The sequence below is a fragment of the Aythya marila genome, assembly GCF_965140915.1.
Source record: "Aythya marila genome assembly, chromosome: 3".
Classification (NCBI taxonomy): domain Eukaryota; kingdom Metazoa; phylum Chordata; class Aves; order Anseriformes; family Anatidae; genus Aythya; species Aythya marila.
The window spans coordinates 25,826,656-25,847,350 of record NC_139044.1 but is presented as its reverse complement, the minus strand read 5'-3'; the positions used below and the strand labels follow the sequence as shown (position 1 = coordinate 25,847,350).

At 35.1% G+C, this 20,695-nt stretch overlaps 1 protein-coding gene across 13 annotated transcripts in view; it reads right to left on the bottom strand.

Annotated features, from left to right (window-relative positions):
* Positions 1-20,695, bottom strand: part of RYR2 (ryanodine receptor 2) — a 413,797-nt gene that overhangs the window by 252,986 nt on the left and 140,116 nt on the right. For 7 of the 13 annotated variants that reach the window (XR_014317119.1, XR_014317120.1, XM_082756062.1 and 4 more), the window contains 2 exons: positions 8,102-8,122; positions 145-159 (listed from right to left, as the gene is read on the bottom strand). The exons of 3 other annotated variants lie outside the window; for them this stretch is intronic. Coding sequence is in view for 8 of the 10 variants with exons in the window: in XM_082756062.1 (XP_082612188.1) it covers positions 145-159; positions 8,102-8,122 (36 nt within the window). In the remaining 2 variants the exon portion in view is untranslated. The remainder of the gene's footprint in view (positions 1-144; positions 160-8,101; positions 8,123-20,695) is intronic. 3 more of the 13 variants (XM_082756061.1, XM_082756064.1, XM_082756057.1) reach the window with 1 other exon arrangement.

Sequence of the window (20,695 nt, the reverse complement as noted above, 5' to 3'; positions counted from 1 at the left end):
AAAAATTAAAAAAAAAAAAAAATCAGTGTTCTATTTCAGTGAAGGCAAGTTTGATGTTGATGTTAAAAATAAATAAAAATAAGGAAATAAATGAAATTATAGGAATTCACAGAAAGTACAATACTAAATATTTAACTTGCTTACCTTCATCATAAATTTCTGTAGAGCGATGACAGAGGGGGAAAAAAAGAGAAAATGTGAAATGAATATTTGCTTTCAGGTGCTTAAAAATGGGATTTGTTTTCCTTAAAATAGTGAGTGGGATACACAGAACTACAAACCACATTTAAAAGGATCATTTATCATTGCAATTAGCATAATTATAGCTTGTGCTAGAAAGCAAAACAGCTGCTCAGAACAAGGCTTCAATTTTTATGCATAATCTCAGATTTTTTACTTTAAATTATATATCACATAAAATACTTATTGCTTAAAGATAAAACACAGTACAGGTAAAATAGATGCCATACCTGACTATCTTTAACTACTTGCTCTGCAGATTGTTTCTAAGTTCAATTAAAGTTATAAAGTCTGGCATTCAAAGTGCAGTCTGAAGAACAACACTAGCATTGTGCTAATTTATCATATCTAAATGCAAATTAAGTTAATAAAATGAAAACACTAGTAGTATTTCATGCAGTGAATTAAAAACAATGAAGTGCCACATTACTGATGTCAGAGAATTATGGAAATTTTGAGGTTAATTTTCATAGAGGTGCTTAAGAATAGTTTTGTCTTAAGAATAGCAGTTTTGTGTTAGGTTACATGCAGTGACCTGATTTGCTCTTCAAGAGGTCTAAAGCCACCCTTTCCTCTTTTGAGTTCGTGTTTTGATTGCTGAAATGTTGAAGCTAGGGACTGAAGTCCAGCAGCAAACCTCTATGCCATGTAAAAAGAGTCTAACTGGATAGTCTCCAGGCAAGACTGGGTGCTTTCATTTCATACATGCTTTAAACACAGAAAAACAGAAGCATCTATTCTCAGAGATACACAAGATATTTTAGATGATAAATAAATAAATAATATGATGTAACCTACTGAGGTCAAAATGTTCTTCTCTTCTGGAAAGTCTTCTAGTTTTATTTAGTATTTAAACATTTGGAAACAAATTGAGCAAAACTAAAGATCAGGCACCTTGTCCACTACTCCCCTAAAGCGTTTACTTAAAATATGTGCATAGATCAGCAGTGTGATCATTTTGTCATTATTATTTATTCCACTTCCTATCCCAATATTTTGTTTGCTTTTACTGGGTGGCTCCAGAAGCTAACCATAACTCTTTGTTCAGCTGTCTACAGTGCTCTGTGTGCATAAATTCATTAATAAAGAAACCAGTTAATTACATAATTAATTCTAATATAATCTTTCCTCTATCCATCAATACTGAATATCACTTGCCAAAATGTTCTCTGTTTATCAAGGAGATTATATCCATCAAAGACTTCAGGCTCTTCTGACTGCCATTCATCTACGAAAATTTACTCTGAGAACTGCATAACCACACTGCTTTTTCATGTGACGAGTACATTAACCAACAGTCCCTCTGTGGATCTGCTGGTTCTCATTTTGATCATTTATTTTAACCACTTGTTTTATAGCCTCTTAACTAGCTTCAGATTAATGTAAATAATTTATCTCTTCCCCAATAACTCAAATTACACAGCAGGCTCTTACACTGGATTTTTTGAAAAGCCAGAATTAACAACTCTTTCTGTTGACATATTAAATGAACTGTATCAAACAAAAGAAAACCACTATTCATCTGTTTGCTGCTGCAATGTTGCATTTTTTAGAGTTACTCTGATTCCTTAATAATTTTGAAGATGATTTACATGTCATTCTAAGAGACAGAAAATGCCATGAACAGTTCCCCCAAGCCAGAAACCTTGAAAGATAACAGTGGGTGAGGGAACTCTGAACACGTATCCACTCATTTACCTACTGCCTCAAAACCACCAGGGGGAAAAATACTCTCAAAGTTAACTGTTAGTGTAAGAATGCTTTCTCTTCACAGCAAACACTTAAATGCAACTTATCACTGTGAAAGTGAAGAGAATGCTCCTGCAAAGCTTCAGGCCAAGTTTGAGAAGCTACATGGCATGAATTGGGATGGTCCCAGCTGCCTGGCTACAGTCAAATACACAAGAGGGGGTTTCAGATACTCTTGTCACTCCCTTTTGCAAGAAAGTTCCCCCCCTATTTTTAAATCAATTCCCTTCTTAGGTAAGGAAGAATGCTCCCTTTCAAAACCATTAACTTATAGACTGGGGGAAAAAAAATGACCCCTAAAGCAAAAAAGGCAGAAATTATGCACTTTAGGTGTGCAACAGGCTGTTACACAAAGCACTGCTCTAACTCATCCTGTGCAAAGAACCTTCTGATCCTCCACACTTGCTCCCTGTACCTCAGGATGCCTATGCACATACATTCCTGGATGAACATTTGCAATTCAGAATATGTACTTGAAAATTAAACAGACAGATCTATAACTTGAAATTTATTAATGTCATTCTAACACCCATCACTCCTGAAAGGTTTTGTTCATGAAAGATTGATAGCAAAGTGTTAAAGTGATACAGACTGATACAGTCACTAAGTACCATAAAGTACAATAAATAAAACAAATGATTGTTGTCCACTATTCACCTACTTGGCTAAAAGTAAAAGAAGAGATCAAATTGTCACGATCTATTATTTTAGTTATACACAAAGCTACTGCTCCATCTGTGGAGCTGCACAGGTGACAGCAGAGCTTGGTCATCTTTATGTATGAAACTCTACTTGCTGCACATCCTTACAAATGGTATTGATGTATGTACTATCCAGTATGACATGCTATAAAAAAAACTAAGTCTTAGAGTTATTAAGGAAGAGATTTATTTGTGCTAAGTAGATTTCTACTAGTTGTGTAGACTTACTTTACAGTCAAGGAAGAGAGGCATTTCTAGAATGTGATTCATCTGATTTATGAAGCTGGCATTTTCTTTAGGATGGGACCAACTACACAGGAGAAGCTTCTGATTCTCGTCCTTGCTACAGCTATGAGTCGAAATAACTTGCTAATCCTACACTGTCTACATTGAGAATGCCTAAAGCAATTCCTATGTCTGAAGAGATAACCAATTCTGAACTAAGTACAGAACACTTACACTGTATCAAACACTGAAATTGAAGAATCCACTGGAGGCTCTCTACTGAGCATTTAGAGGCCAAGAAGCAATGCAATAATTAGAATTCTGATGTATTTCTGGGCTACAAATAAAAGGCTCTGTGTGAAATCTCATCCTACTGAAATCAAAGCAAGTCTGATGACTGAAAGTACCGAAGACATCATTTCACCTCTAGAATTCACTTGTTCAAGAAAGCAGAAAGTGTTGTGAGTTTTACGTGTGCCTGTTTCACTGACATTAAAATCTTCTCTTCTCAAAAGTTATCCTGAGAGGTAGGACTGATAATTGAAGGCAACTGAAAACTGTATAATCATATTCAACTGATTTTAAGTCTTCAGCTGCATATACTATTTGATGTTTTGGAGTCAAATGCCTGTGTGAGTGCTCAGCATCACATGAATACCATCTCTGCAAAGGAATTAAACTCTCAATATTCAGCAGCAGGATTACCTCCATGATATGGACCATGACTTTAAAAAAAAAAAAAAAAAAAAAAAAAAAAAAAAAACGAAAAAAAAAAGAAACAAAGATAGAGACAGAGAAGATCATATTGAAAAAGATTCTGATACTTATGCCTTTGCAAGATTTTATATTAGACAATTAAATTTTAGGCACATAACATCCATCATTCTATCCATCATCCTAACCATTCTCACTCTAATAGAAACAAATAAATAAAAAGCTATTAAAGGCTTATTCAAGGGCACTAAGGATGTGCTGTTAATGCAAATATTTACAGCTGTTGGCGACTCTTGTATGATTTGGCTCTTTAGAGGACTTATGGTTAGCACTTCTAACTTATATTAATTTCATCTTCATTCTTGGGCTCTCTGGCTAGAAGAAAAGAGCAAAAGAGCAATAATATTTAATCTTGAATTTTTGAAAGAAAAGCCCCTGAGACTAGTTTTGAAAACCTCAATTTAGAGTATGCCTTTTGTATATCTGAAGTATGCTGTTCATACTATTCTTGTAGAAATTTGCTTACAAAGAAATGTCAAATCTTTACAAAAAAATATTAAAAATATGGAAAACGAGTAAACAAAGTAGACATTTTGCTGCAATTCACAGTACTACACTGCTTGAAATTCTCAGATCTGTAATATGGGCTGCAGAAGAAATGCCAAGTAAATCCTAATACACAGCTAGAAATTCTACTATTGTATTAAAAGAGTAGAAATTATTTAGGCTGTAGGATCAAATATTTTTGTGTAATCAGCATATTTTCCTACTTCAAAAATATGATAGCCGTATTTAAGTAAAATAATTCAGTTTTAACAGAAAATCTCAAAAAATATTTTTGACTCATTAGATAATTAATTTAATGATTGAAGGTCACAATGATTACAAAGCATGGATGTGCAATGAATTACTTTAAATGGTACAGAAGACATGTTATAGCAACTATTACTTTCCGATGAAGCTTTGTTTTGTGATTCTCTCAAAACTCTACAACAATCCCAGCTTGCTTCCTCTACTCAAAATCTACTTAGTAGTTACTGCTATAGTTATCCAGTCCACATTGTCCTCAAAGCCAGAACTTAGAATCATAAAATATTTAGTTCTTTTCAATCCAGAATTCTTTTCAATGAAACAATTCTGAAAAGTGTCCTCAAAGAGTGTTTTCTTATTCTGCAAGTTTCTCTTTTCCAAAGAAACTGAAATTTCCTTATACTAGGGGCATAAACAGCTAATACAATAGCTACTTGAGGAAAAAAAAAAAGAAAAAGATTAACCATTACCTCCATCAGAAGAGGTTCCTCTGTCTCTTTATTTAAAATCCTACAGTGATATAGTTAACACAGCTTTGCCAAAATAATTCACCAACCATATGTAGGCAAATGTGTAAAAAGGCCAGGTTTTGGAAACCATAGATGCCCTAGAAAATTGATATTCCTTATGTTGAACTCTGTTAGAGTGATAAGCATTTCTTTTTGAAGTCAAGACAAATTCAGGTGCTTTTATGAGAATAGAAGTCCTTTAAAAATCAAGCCTTAAAAGTAAACACCACCTACTCTAAAAATCTGGACAGTTCCTGAACATTTCAAGCTAATACCAATTGTTGCTAATTCACAACAACAGACATTTTAAAATTCTTTAACCTATTTCGTAAAGATATTAAAAGAGAAAAAAAATAAAGGCAGGATGAAAGGAATTCCATTTGCTATGCATTATTCAAATTCAGCTTATTTTACTACTGCTATTTCCTCTGTAAATAAAATACATTCAGTGTCTTCTAACCTTCAGTTTAAATTCTGTAGCTCTCTCTGATCAAATGTGTCATCCCCACCCTGATAGTTTCACTAAAAGCAGAAAAGCCCTTTTTCAAATATGTAACAGAGGCATGACAGAAAAGATAAACCCTACTTCCATTAGATTTTATGTTTTGCAAGGTATCTGAAACTAATCTGTTTGATTCAGTACTGAAGCAGACCTACAGTCCTCACAGTCACACCTGTCAAGATACAAAAGGAAAAAACCAAAGGTTCAAGGAATATCTCAAGTCCACTTAGTTATTACCTAGCTTCAATGCCCTTCTTCTTACAGCATAATAAAGGCTTGGGGACAAAATTACAAGATTCATAGTAATTGAAGAGAGGCACAGCTGAACTGGAGTAATTCATTCTAAAAATTTTACCAGCAGACTTTACAGGTTGGAACTGCTCAGAAGTCAATGAGTATACCTTCTTCTTTGAACTGTGTGAAACTGCTTGCAGAAAGTTCAGTTATTAATTTGATCACTACTATGGCATGAAGTTTGTATAATTTGGCTCCGAGCTTGGGCTTCAAGGTGTCCACACATATGTAGACATAAGTGAAAAGACTTGCATTAACCACTGCATTCTACACTGGAAGATGACTTACGGAGAGATACATGTATTAAAATGAGGCACCTGGCCTCATTGACCATGTATCAGCTGTTATACCAGCTGTGCAATAGACAGCTTTCAGCTGCAGTCTAATAACTGCTTTTAAAATGCACCTTTCAGTTTTGTATGTCCCTGTAAGGCATTCTGGATTAATTCAGCGTGTACATCTGCAATCCACCATGGGAACCCTCTAGAATTACAAAGAGGACTAAGAGATGCCTTACAGAGCAAACGAGGGCTCACCTGAGATGGAAGAATTTAATATCTGAGGCAATGCCAGCACCCAGTTCAGCACCATCACATAGGAATCTGCCTGGATTATTTAATTGGTCTACTAAGAAGAGTCTTTAGCTCATGTAAGTCACAAAGAAGCATTTAGCTCTGCTGTCATGGAAAACATTCCATTTCAACATGGTATAAGGACCCGCTTCTGTGAAGCAGCCTTTCCAAAACAGAAGATTGTGATGTTATGAATTCTGGGGAAAAAAAAATAATAATAATAATTTAAAAAAGCAGATCCAACCTGTATTTATGCAAGTAACATTGTATTTTCCAAGTACATACTCTTTGAATACTTCAGTTTAAAAAAAAAATAATAATAAAAAAAAATAAAAGATGCTATGTAAGAGTGTAACCAGTAAACTCCTGGCTCACATTTTTTCACACTTCATGGAGTATGCAGCCAGGTGCCTGTATAATACTCAACTTCCTTATTATTGCTGTTTTTTCCTCTACAGTAAAATTGTTAATAAGACCCACAGACTCCGAAGATTTAGAACCAAGCTCTCTTACTTGTAATTAAAAGGTTGAATGAGAAGACAACCTGACCATTACTATAGTTTAAAAAGCATTCCAAATCAAACCATGTTGTTTTTCAAAAATATAAGATTCACATGATACAGATAATGCCATCATACTGATACAATGAACTGAAATTAACACAACAGTTGCTCATTTATAAATATTATAAGAATTTTTGTATGTAATTATATGTATTTATCTCACATATATATATAGTCCTAGCATAGATAATTGGTGATATGTGAGAAGAAAGTGTACTGAAAAGCTTAAGCCACCTTTTTAAAAAATGTACTTACCTATAGGACTCTCAAGCAAGCTCTAACTTGAGCTTGTTACTATATGTTACATATATTTGTAACTATAAACATGTAGTAATCACAGATTCAAGTTCTATAAAGTCTAGCTGAAATAAATCGAGACCAGCATTCTAGCATTGTCATTGTCCATACTCCAAATGACATCTCAATGGTTTCTGGTCACGTGTAGTGCAAACTAGATACTAAGAAATGGCAGAGGCCTTTAATGGTCCAAGCTTTCAGAGAGGCTTCTAACTTTTTTTTTTTTTTTTTTTTTTTTTAATGTGAACAAACAATTCTACACACACCTTTAAGACCACTAACTCATACATATGCTGATGTTACAGATTATGTTGGAAAAAGACATATGCAAACATGTCCGATATGGGGAAGTTATACCAGATGCCCACACAAATATGCATGGTATACACAGACACATCAGGAAAGGCCTTGGCAAAACATCTAGCAGAGAGCTGTGCTTTGACATTACTTGCTAAGATCTATGAACAACTTTTTTTATTCTGTAGCAGCTGTTCTCCATCTTTAAAGATTTAATATATATATTTGTAGCAGCTAGATAGAGCATTACACATTATTTATCAGTATTAATTATCTTATTGTCATGCATTTTAGGATTACATTGTCTATACTGGAAAAGACAAGGTGGGTTACAGAATGGAGTTATAACACTAGACAGCAAGGCTCAAAACTGAGAGGCAAGAATCAGAAGTGTGCACTGCACAATTCTAAGATCAAATTAAAAGAGATAAAAGTCATTGTGGCAGCATGAAATTTGGTATTGAATTTCAGGAATGACCAGATCCTACAAGGCCATGCATTTGCCTCCTTTTTTTGAGCCAAGCAAGATAAACATTCATGAGCACACAGGGTATAAAAACAGACAAATTAGACTCAGTGGCAACATGAAACATTTGGGATCAAGTGAATAAAAGACAGAATCACATACCCATTTTTCCACATCAACTAGCTGTAGAAAGAAAAAGCAAGAAATCAGTAAATCTCTTTCTTTAAATATAGCATATCAAAGTTTATTTTGAATTTAACATTTCACTTTTTCAGAAATGTATCCAGCGTGAAAGAAAATACATGAGTAGAAGTTATTCTTTTGGCATTCCCTCTTTAAAATGTCAATACCTCACTTTTTCCTCTTTATTTTATGGAAAGTGCTTCAAATTCTGGAAGTTCAAAACGTCCATCTAAATATCAGACAATAGACAGCAAACAAAGACTGATGCTGAATTAACTGCACATTGTATTCTGTGCTAACTGGTCAAAAATACAGAACACAGATTCACACAAAACATATACCCATTTTCTCTTGAGTAAAGCTACGCCCTTGGTGAATATTTTTCATTTTTTTCATTCTAAAAGATTTAATGGTGGCTGCCCAATATTTGTCAGTGTAATGAATGCTAGAAGTATGAAATCTAAAATTAGGGGATAGCTGTCAAACCCAGACCCTACACAGCCTGCAGCATTAGAAAATACCTTGCACACGAACAGAGAACAAAACATCAAAACATCGTTCTTTTTTCCTATGGGGAATGACAGAGAATGACTCTGAAAGCTTAAGATTTTGTGTTAATAAAACTGTCTTAAGGCTCATTAAGTAAACTGAAACTGATTTTAAACTACCCTATCTAAAAATCTTTGCACCATTATATAGTCTCAGCCAGGATAAACAGAACTATAACAATTCAGCTACTAGAAAGGCTAGTATGGCACTAACTATTAAAAACTTAGCTGGCACATCTGAAGTAGATTGGTCTCTAGATTTAGCACAGGAAACATTGCAGCATATCAAGCCTTCTGTGGTTTTACTGCAGGTAGACACTGACCTTTCCTTAGCAGATGCCATATACAAATTTAGCAATGTTAGAAATGGCTCAGGATTCAAATTAGGATTAAATAAAAAATAGGATTTATTAAAAGAATATAAAACATTCCTCACAGCAATAATTTAAGAAGGTAGCTTAGTGCAAATTATAAGCAATTTTCAAAACCAGCATTATTTAGATTTCAGCTTACTTCTGAAACTATTATAATTCAAAGCAACATAGCAGGTTATCACCTACTAAAATAATTTTATTTGAAGTAAATTTCCTCATTTTTTCAATAAGTTTTTCAATTAAAATTGAGTTTTATATTTCATATAGTTAAAAATATTTATATTTTGTTAGGTCCTGTTAGCACACAAAGTTTAGAGAATACCATGTGACCTGCCAGCTAATTAACGTAGTAACTAACATGATGAACTTTTAAGCATTTGTTAACTTGACAATTGCTACCTCTCTTCTGAGATTTAGACTGTATTTAGATTTATAATACAAATTCTTTGAGTTTTATTATCAACTTCAGCTGCAGGTATCTCTTCTAGAAAACACCTGGAGATTTAAAATTGATGCAATATAATAATAAAAGATATAAGATATTTATAAGTTAGAAAAACAGGCAATGGTCTAAAGCATAATACACACTATGCAACTATGATGGCTTTAAAAAGGAATGAGAAATAGCCAAGTTAGATTCATGTACCTCATTTATTTATTAGCTTGGTTTTGATTGACCTTTTGTTCAAATTCCACATGCACTAAGAACATAACATCACAAACAATTTGACCGTGTGACAATGCTAGAAAGACCTGCATTAATTCATGTTTTATTGTCTTGCCTTGAGAAGTTCTCTTACTGTCACAAAATTTAAACGAACAGGGCAGCCACAATTGGTTTCAGAAAGAATCCACTCAAAGCTCAATGTGCATTACGACTTGCACAACCAATTGCCTTACAAATGTTGAACTATTTATTTTAATGGATACCAGGTAGCTTCAAGAGTCAAGCATTGTCAAGTATTGATAAATTGTATATACTAGATCTGAATTTTTATATCCATCTTCAAAGGGAAGTATCAACAAGCTTTGGTGAGAGGGCTAGAAACAAAACACAGAAAAAAAAAAAAAAAAAAAAAAAACAACTAACCGTCCATTCTACCAAAACACATCTGGTCACCTCCCTCTTGGGAGTAGTTCATGCTCCTTAGATTTGGAATTACCTGTTCTCACTGTGAATGGCTCCACTTAGGCTTTATTGACCTGTTGACTTGTTAGGAGGGATAGATCTTGCAACTGGTCTTGGAAGGTCTGAACTTCAAAATAGCTGAGGGAATGGCAGGAGGGGATTGCCAGTCACTTCCTGAAGTTCTCTCTCACCGTGCTATCTTAAACTATCATGCCATCATTAACTGTAAAAAGCACATTACTGCCTTGTGCCAATAAATCCAAAGCCATAGAATTCAGCAACTATTCCTCTTATGGCTAATCTTCTCTCCTGATCACTAAGATCATATTGTTTGAAAAAATAAAATGTTTAGGTATGCATGTACTAATTTTTGTCTTCTTTTTCATCTTTACAGTATCTCCTTCAGTAGAGGAAGCTGGATCCATCTTAAAGCATATATACCTCAAATACAGTATGCTGTTTTATAACATTTCTTCCACATGAATTTGGGTACTCAGACTTCCCCAGATGAAAAAACAATACACTGGATGAGATTAGATATCAAAATTTAGAGGATTCATTGCCATCTGACAGTTCTGAATAGAGAAAATTATTATCCTGCTATGAGAACATCAGAGTTACCAAAAGAGTGAAAGATATAAGGTCTTTATAATTTACTAAGTGACTGTGGGCAACTCATATTGCTACAATTAATCATTTTACAAAAAGCTACCAAATTCTATTCAAATATCACACTCCACACCAGACAGCAGTGCTTCATGATTACTGAAATGGTATGGGACCCATACCATAGTATAGATAGTACTATAAGGAGAAAAACTGTATTCTAGTATTCCGACATAACATCAAAAGCAGCATTTAGAATTACAAAACAATTTATCTTCTTGAACTAGGTGTGAGTATAATGCTATCATCTTAATACTTCCCATAAAATATCATGTAACTGCACAAAGAAGCCCTCCATGAAGAACACGCAGTCATGATTTAACCTTTGGCTGTAATGCTAATCCAGAAACTTTGGAGAGTGATCTGCATTTTCTGACTTCTCTTCAGAACTATGTAAGAGCTCCAATTTTTCCTGACAAGGGTACACGTTAAATTCATTTAATCCAAACTGAGAACTGGTTTTCTGATAAATTTTTAACTGTGAGTTGTGGATACCCAACATTACATTAACCAAACATAAAAGCCAGTTAAAACAGAAGGAATGTAGTTCTCTTCCCTCTCTTTTCTACTGTCATAAGGAGCCATAAACAAGATGGAGAGAAATAAAGAGGGACTTTTCCATCATTATGAGGCACCATACACAAACTCATTCATTTATTTATTTATTTTACATTTTGACATGACACAAGCTTACATGCACTGAACATGGAGAACAAGTCCTACGAGGAGCGGCTGAGGGAGCTGGGTTTGTTCAGCCTGGAGAAAAGGAGGCTCAGGGGCGACCTTACTGTTCTCTACAGATACCTTAAAGGAGGCTGTAGAGAGGTGGGGGTTGGTCTGTTCTCCCACGTGCCTGGTGACGGGATGAGGGGGAATGGGCTTAAGTTGCGCCAGGGGAGTTTTAGGTTGGATGTTAGGAAGAACTTCTTTACCGAAAGGGTTGTTAGACATTGGAACAGGCTGCCCAGGGAAGTGGTGGAGTCACCATCCCTGAAAGTCTTCAAAAGACGTTTAGATGTAGAGCTTAGGGATATGGTTTAGTGGGGACTGTTGCCATTAGGTCAGAGGTTGGACTCGATGATCTTGAGGTCTCTTCCAACCTAGAAATTCTGTGATTCTGTGAACATGCACTAATATAGCAACATTCATTACCAGTACGCAGCATTGGAAAGTAAGCTACTTGAAGCTGTGAAGAACAGCCTACCATTTCTAATTCTGGCTTCTATATTCTGTTTTCTTTCATCTGACTGAGCAGCACGCAAAAACATAAGGACTTTTGTTCCACACCATATAGGAGAATCTTAGCTGAGTAGAGCTAATTACATTATCTACAGTTATTTATGACAGCTGTAACAGATACATTGTCATGATCTATGGGATTGAGACCTGAAATCTCAGTGAAGCAATGCATTCCAGCTAGTGCATGTTGTGTCTTCTTCTATGCTTATACTAATTTTTCTGGGCAGAAACAGGAAAGTCTTATGAGAAAAATATGCTTTGGTGTTTGTTTTTTTTTGTTTGTTTGTTTGTTTGTTTTTTCCACTTTATTTCTCAGCTGTGGAAACAGAACTTGTAGGAAAACCTCAGTCTAGTTCTAAGAAAGGTGGGAATAACTGGAATTGAACTACAGAGATTTCAAATAGAAATGATCTTTGCTTATGTTACAACACTTAACTATTTTCAGGGCCCACCTTGATTTCCTGAATTTAATATTCAACAAGGTAACTGATGATGTGTCTTCTCTTCCAGTCCAGGATTTAAGGTATTTGTCTACAAAACTCAAAAAGCTTTACCTGTGTGTCTGTTTGATTTAGGTCCTTCTCTGTATGCAGCCTTTATCAGAAAGTTAACTGTGAAGAGAGAAAATAATTTCTCCTTCTCACAGAGTCACTTTCTACTGACCATCATCCTGGAAATAAAACCTTGAGCACATTAGAGGTCCAATGGTTATAGTAACACCAGAATAAGGCCTGCCATATACCTCCAAACCAGAAACTTCTCTGCGATGACAAAATGTTTGCCTTTATGGCATAGATCCTCATTCCAAATACAATACACTCAAAAGAAAAATATATGTATCAGGCTGGAAATATTTGCTTGTCACAGTTCTGTGATATGAAATAGATAATGATTTTATTCCTATCATTGCCTTTCCCTGAGGATATCCATAATGCAAAAATACTTTGCCTGCACTCCTTGATTTTTTCCAGTACTTACACTTGATCAAAGGGTAGCTGATCAAAGCCAAGTCTTATTCCTTTTGTGCTTTACTTGAAATGGCCTGCTAACAATCATGTCTGATACTAAATAAGGTGCACTGAGGAGAAAATGACAGTATTTGCTTTATTTGAAAAAGTTGTGCACTTTTTTTTTTTTTGTATTTCCTGTACTCCTGTTAGTACTGTGGAATCGCTAAAATATCTGAGAAAAATCAGGATTTTATGTAGAATAAACCTCTAAATTACATCTTCTTGTCACAGAGCTTTTTACTTGTAGCTTATTTGTACATCTGCATGATGAGCCACAAAGGCTCACACTGCATGAAATGCTTTAATCTCCACTTCTTTCTCTCTTTTCTATCTCTTCTTTTTCTTCTTTCTTTGCAGTAAGAAACATTTACATTATGCAAATTCAAAGTTTAGAAGGGCGAATTTTGCAATAAGGACAACATTGGTTGCTGGACATAACAGCTCCATCTCTCTTCATGACACACCACTGACTATGGAGGACTTATTCAAAGAATTTCTGAAGAAAATTACTGTCGCAGAGTTTTGTAACTCCAGTGAGTTATGCCTGGTACTTGTTGACAACCATTAACCTAATAAAAAACAATCAAACTGTAGAAATAAGAAGCCATAATTCACATGCTTGGCTCAAAACTTTGATCAAAAAAATAATTATTGTCTCACTGCACCTATAACTTGTCAAAAGAGAAAACATTATAGTCAGTGCTAGGAAATGAAAAGAGCCAAAACCCCTGGCTCACTTCTGACTCCTCCTAGACAGGAGGGTCTCCTAGCAAACCTTAAAACCTTAGTCCATCATATTTAAAACAACTGTTGTCAGCTTTCAGATACTGCATTAACTAGGCTACTGAACTGTGAACCAGAGAGCTTAAATTGTCACGAGTGCATTTAACTCCCAATCTTCAGCATTTTTTAAGAACATACCTTAAGAACTTGACTTATTCGTTAATTAATACTTATTAAGAGAAAAGGAGCGTTACATTTTTCCATTGGCATGGAAATGGGATGGATTTGCACATACACACAGCTGAGAAAATGAAAAGCTGCCAGCTCTGTGTGTTAGTTATCTTGTTGATTACTAATACAAAGTAATTAATGAACTCAGAGCTCCGCAGTTGGAGATGGATGATCTGTATTCAAAAATCCACCAGCCACAGTTATACTCCTGAACTACAGTGCCTCCTGTCCCTTTCTGCAGCACAGGAAACCTATACAGCTCTGTGTGAGGAAACACAGGTTTTCCCTGTTCCTTAGGAACATACCAAAAAAAAGAAAAAGAAGAAAGAAAAAAAAAAAAAAGAGAGAATTACAGATACAAGACACTTGCATGTGATGATTGCTTCATACAATACCTTTTGGATCTGTGGAAGCAGATTGTATTCTGCTCCCTTCAGCAAAGACTATCCCACACATTAAATTAGACAGCAGTTTGCTGGTCAGTGGTATGGAAAAATAGTTTTATTAAAACAAGGCACCAGAAGAAGTGATTAATCAGCCATGACTGTATGATTAGATGGGAGTTAATGAGCTCATGATGCAATTTAGCTGGAACTCTGCCCTAACTGATGGGTATTCAAAGAAAACATTTTTGTGAAAAATGAAGCTGTCAAATATTGGAGTAGAGGTTGTGAAATGAAAATTTTTCACCTTACAGAAACAGTTTAGATTAGAATGCACACATGATGTGCACAACCAAATGCTTGCATTCTGTTAATAAGGTCTGACATGGATTTAATGAATGCACAAATCTGAAAAACTCAGCAGTAATTACAATGCTATGTAATACAGCATTATATATCCACAAAATAGCTAAGACATTTCACTACAAGTTAATAGATGTATTTGTTTTATTGTTATTTTCTCATAATGCCCTGAATTTATTTATTTTTATCTTTTTTTTTTTTTTTTTTTTTTTTTTTCAGTGCTCCTGTAGTGTAGTGACATTTCGATCTGGAACTGGATTTTGGAAACAAAAGAGAAAAATAAAGAAAGAAGAAGAGAGACAGGCACGCTGTGACATCTAGAGCAAAACAATGACATTCTGAAACTAATGCTACTAACGGAGGAAAGAAGTCAGATGCTAGTGTCAGTAACCAGCCTGTAAGCTGATCATTCAGCTCTGTTCAAAAGTTAAGGTTTTCTGTCAGCAACAATAAAGAGACAAATGCATGAAAACTATCAAACTGACAGATGTGAAAAAATATGTAGCAGATCAAAAGTAACAGCATAAATGAAGGACATAAAATCTATGAAAATAATTTGAGAAAAAATAAAGAATAAGAAAAAAATATTCCAATGCTAAAGAAACAGATATCCATCTTTTGTTACTGCATCTTGAAATCAGTACAAAATCAGTGCATCAGATTTATATTTTGAAGACAATTATTCCAATGTGTACCATTCTATATACTAAATGCCAGCTGAAACATTCATAGAGGCAACAGAAGTTGGTTATGCCAAGCTGAAGAAAGCTAGGCATTTAGTTACAGGCTTAGATATTCACTTAAAGATAAGTGAATGTCATGTCTCTATCTCTCCCTTTAATCATCACCATCCTGGCCTCCTGTTCAGGAAGCACTTTCCAAATTCCAGTGACAGTAGCGTTCCTTCACATGCAGGGTCACACTGCCTCATGTTTTCTCTCTGAATCTGACCTCTTGATTAATCTAATCTTGCCCACAGTCTGGACTGATCCAATAAACCAAAAGCAAAACAGTAAAATGATAGAAAAGAAAAAAAATCCGCTCAGAATTAAGGACTTAAAGGACTGAAAGTTTCCTTCATGAGATGCAGTTAAATCTAAAGTAGATAGATTAAAAAAAAGGAGATTACTAAATTTCTAGTTGTTTAAAATACACACAGAATAATAATGAGATAAAGAATTTAGGAAATGCATCTCACTGTACTCAAAACAGTGGCTATATCTGTAGCCTCCAAATCCTCAGGAGGTTTGCATTTCAAATTATAAGAGAGTCCCTAAGCACTTTCTTATCTACAAAAGATTTCAAAGTGGCCTGTGCTAAAGGACTCTCTGAACAAGAGAATCTACTGAAAAAAGGCTAGGTTAAAAAGAAAAAAAAAAATAGTCAGAAATTATTTCCTAAGTGTTTTAGAACATAAGAGATTTTTTTGTGCTTCATTGAAAAACTGTCAAGTAGAAATGACTGAGCTATTAAATGGCCTAAAGGGATACCTTTAATGTATTAAATTTGTCTAGTGTTTTACAGAAAAATCCTTAAACAACCTATGAAAGTGATTAGGATTTCACTGAAAGAGAAAAGGAAAAAAAAAAAAAAAAAAAGTAGGAAAAGCCACTGGAATTTCAAAAGAAATCTCAATAGAAAGTCTACTACATACACAATTTTCTCCTCTCAACGCATGCCACCATATTTATGAGTTGAGAATGGACTAGGTAGGTGTGTGTCTCACCCTTATATGCTATTACTGCAGGAACCACATTTCCTATATCCTCAGTGTGGAAGTGCTATATAAGGCTCTGCAATATCAAGCTTGGATATAGAGAATGTAGGGTTACAACAAGCAAATGACTGGGTTAGTTGTAGTGTTCACTGCCTGAAATATGTAAAAAAAAGATTCAAAGAAAGGTGTTAGTACCTTCCAGAATGCAATTATGACACAACCAATGTACCAGTCTTGTGTGCTGTGAAAAAACAGGACAAATTTTCCTATCTGAATGCAAGTGCAAGTCAAAAATGTTGATACCAAGCTCAATTAATTTAGCTTGTTAATTTAACGTGTGTCCTCCCACGTTAAACAGGAACATTTAGAACTTTTTTCCTGGACCTTACTAAATATGAAGGAGACTACAGAATGCTCATCACTTTCCAAGGACAGAATACATTCTTTGGAAAACACCAAATATTCAACATAGTATTTCATGAATTTAGGGAATTATGAAAGTAACTGGGACAAGAAGGCTTCTGAAATGAATTCAATGATTCTTGATACCAAGACACATAGACTGATTTCTGTGTAAAAAGCTTTAAAATGATTTTGGCTTTTTTTAAGGCCCTGAATTTACAAATACAGGAGGAGGGCAAAAAAAAAAAAAAAGAAAAAAAAAAAAAAGTCATTTCACTGTGGATTAAGCATTAAGTCAGTTTGCCTCAAATTTTCACTGGGACACTTGATTAGTAGAATTTCAAACACCTACACAACACCATTCCTAGAAAAAAGAATAGTCATTCATTTGATATAGTTTAGATAGTACTTAGAATACTTAGAATAAATAATCTGCTATGTACTTGTTCAAGAATGGTTGATTCCAGTTTCAAGCCAGAGAACAGACTCATCACTACAATCTGTGGGATCACAGCTAAAAGGGAACTGCAGTCTTTCTCCCAGACAGAGGCTAATGCTGGCTGCTTAATATTTTCCTCTGAAGATCTGCAAATCCACCGAGTTCCTTCTTTAAAATTAAGGCTTTTTATTTCACACATTGCCAAGGAGAAGGAATATGAAACCTTATCTGAAATTCCTCCCAACAGTCAAAGGATCCATCAGTTACTGACATTAAAATCTGGACAAATGTACAAGTTGTTTTGAAGTAGAGCTATACACTGTAAACTGCTTTTAAGCTAACAAATTAACACCACCTGGAAATGGAATTTACAGAACATAAAAGTACCCAGTTAATTAAAACACTCATTTGCTCAATGACCAACACTTAACACCAAGTTACCAACTTACGACATTGAACAAGATATTCTGTAATAAATACTGTGAAAAAAAGTGGGATTGCTACATTTTTTTATTTTTTTCCCCACTCTGTATATATACTTACCTTCTATCCCAATTTTTTTTTTTTTTTGGAAGAATATTCTTTCAAGATAACTAAGTGCTCTGTATATTTATTGACAGATTGTCAGCTACCAAAGGCTGCTTCAGGATAGGTAGCTCTAGGCACTGCCATAATTGAAAACACATTTCACACCAACAGGTGTATCCACGAAAAAGAAACATTAAGTACAGAAATCTCATACTATTTTAAAGGTCTTCAGAACCTAAATGAATTAGGTCAAAAGCAAACGACAGCACCCAACTGAACAGAAGTTAGGTTTACTGCTTGTACTGCTTGCAGCCTGAAACCATAATTCTTGTTCTTTTTAAGTCTTTTCGTCCTACCTGTGTCAAAGAATGCTATTTCCATAAAGAAGAGTAAGAAGAGAGCTTTTCTTATCATCACTTAAAAACGGGGAAATAAAATAAAATAAAATAAAATAAAATAAAATAAAATAAAATAAAATAAAATAAAATAAAATAAAATAAAATAAAATAAAATAAAATAAAAAAGTCATCTATTTATTCATAGAGAAAAATACAATTATTTGAAGGAGCAAATGGCAATGTACTGTCCACCAGCAAAGTCTGGAAAAAGGAAAACAGTTTGGGAAAAAAGGGCCAATCCTCAAAGCTCAGCGAATATCATGTCTGTCAAAAAAGCCAGTTATGCTTCAGGATCACAGACCTTATACAAACATCAAATGAGGAGATAATGCCTCACCTTCTCACTTACTGTGATGGTAGTACTCTAAAAGCACAGATTTAAATTTTAATTTGAAAACTGATCCACAGATAAGTGCACTGAGCTCAGGAAGAGTTAAATACAGCATACTCCCTCTTTTTAAGTTAAATATATAAATCTATTTTTTTTATGTATAGATAGATAGATAGATAGATAGATAGATAGATAGATAGATAGATATTTAAACAGACATGCTTTTGAAGGGGAAGGACTCAATTCAGACTGCCTGAAGGAACTCAGCAGGAGCTTTCAGTGCAGCTGAGATCCTGCAGACACTCCAAAAGGGAGCCCACTGGTGTGGGACCCACAGCCAACCATGCAGACAAAATGCTGCCCAGCAGGGCCCTTCCCAGCCAGGGCTGCCCAGGAGCCAGCACTCCTGCCGCTCAGTGGGACAAGTCCCTGCCCACAGAATGACCTCGGTAATGCCCCAGTGCTCAGAGCTAAAATCCAGACCAGAGGCTCAGTGATCCTGACACGCTGACATAAGGTCTCGGTTATAGTACCCATTGAGTTTTGGGCTCGTCCAGAGCTCTACTGCTCAGAGAGGTGTGCTAAGCTGGAGTAGATGAGCTTGCCATCCAAAAAGGTAGGATGCTGCCTCTGTGAGCCATGGACTCTGAGCCTCTGCTGGGCCATGGACTCCGAGCCTCTGCTGGGCCATATCCCTGTGCAGGTTATCAGTCAGGCATCTCACAGCCAGAGGCAGAACCTCTGCCTCTGCAGGCACAACTGCTCCCAGTTCTCCATCTGCTCTGTTCAGCTATATCCCTGGTCCTTAAAACTTTTTATTTCTTTCATTTTTTCTTTCACCCACCTCAAACTCCATAGCTGTTTGTATCCTTGTAAGTAAATTAAAAACGGTTATTTTTTTATATGATCAGAGAGAAACAAAATGAAATCTCCACGTTAACCACTTAGAGGGGTATAAATCTCAAGTTACAGTAGTACTTAGATACTTCAAAAATGTTGACATATTCACCTGCTTTGATGGCTTTTGGCTTTACCATTGCTACTGCAACAAATCATTTATTTGATGGCTCACCTTCGTACCTTCCAAGGCACAAGCCATACCTTCCCAGCAAAACAACGTTGAGCTGAACCCCAGTCATCAAGGGGTGACTGGGCATCACATCACTTTTCTACAGACTAACAGGTAGCTGCAAAATAATGCCTATTCTCACTGGACCTGACATTTTTGCAAATATGATATTGCATTCACCAGTAATGCAGTCACCATGGAGTCAAATTTCCTACTGCCATGGGGAGATGCAAGCATATGGGTGCAGATGAATCCTCATGCTTAGAGTGGCTTTCCAGAACATTTCAGTGACAACTACCCAGGAAATGACACAGGTTTAGTACCAATTTGGAAACCTTTTTCATATGTAGCATGAGATGTTTACATAGCGTTATAAACAATCTCAAAAATATTGTTTAATTATTATTTCCACTCTAAATATAATGGCACAAACAAAAATTTAATTTATTTGATTTAAGGTCATGGGTTTATACAAATACTTATATTACAGCTGTGTGCACTGCAAAAAAAGAGGAAAATATGATGTCTGAGTGTCATGCTATCCAGGGCCTGCCCCAGCTGTGAGCACATCTGGGATATTAATGAAAGGTTGTTCTTTATATGATGAGTTACACTAGAGTACTATCATACAAGGACTACATACAACCATGAATGATTCATATTTCAAAATCGTTTTTTCCTAAGCCAAAGGTATCGAGTGTTTGCATTTTCAAAAGAATTACACTAATTTCTACCCCCCCAAAAAAATGTTAATAATTACACAAACAGTAACAAGACAGAAAGTGACAAGTCACCAATATAACCTTAATTTCAATCCATTCACTTCTCTCATGACATAGCCTTCCACAGTGGAAGTACAGTATGTTCATTTTATGTTCAACCTTTTCAACTTGAACTATGTATAATGCAACATATAGAACACTTACTGTTTTATTTCATCCTATAGCTCAGTAAGCATCCATTGTACTGAATATTAATTTTAAAAACAGTTCTAAAGACATAATGAATGAATGTCATCATTTT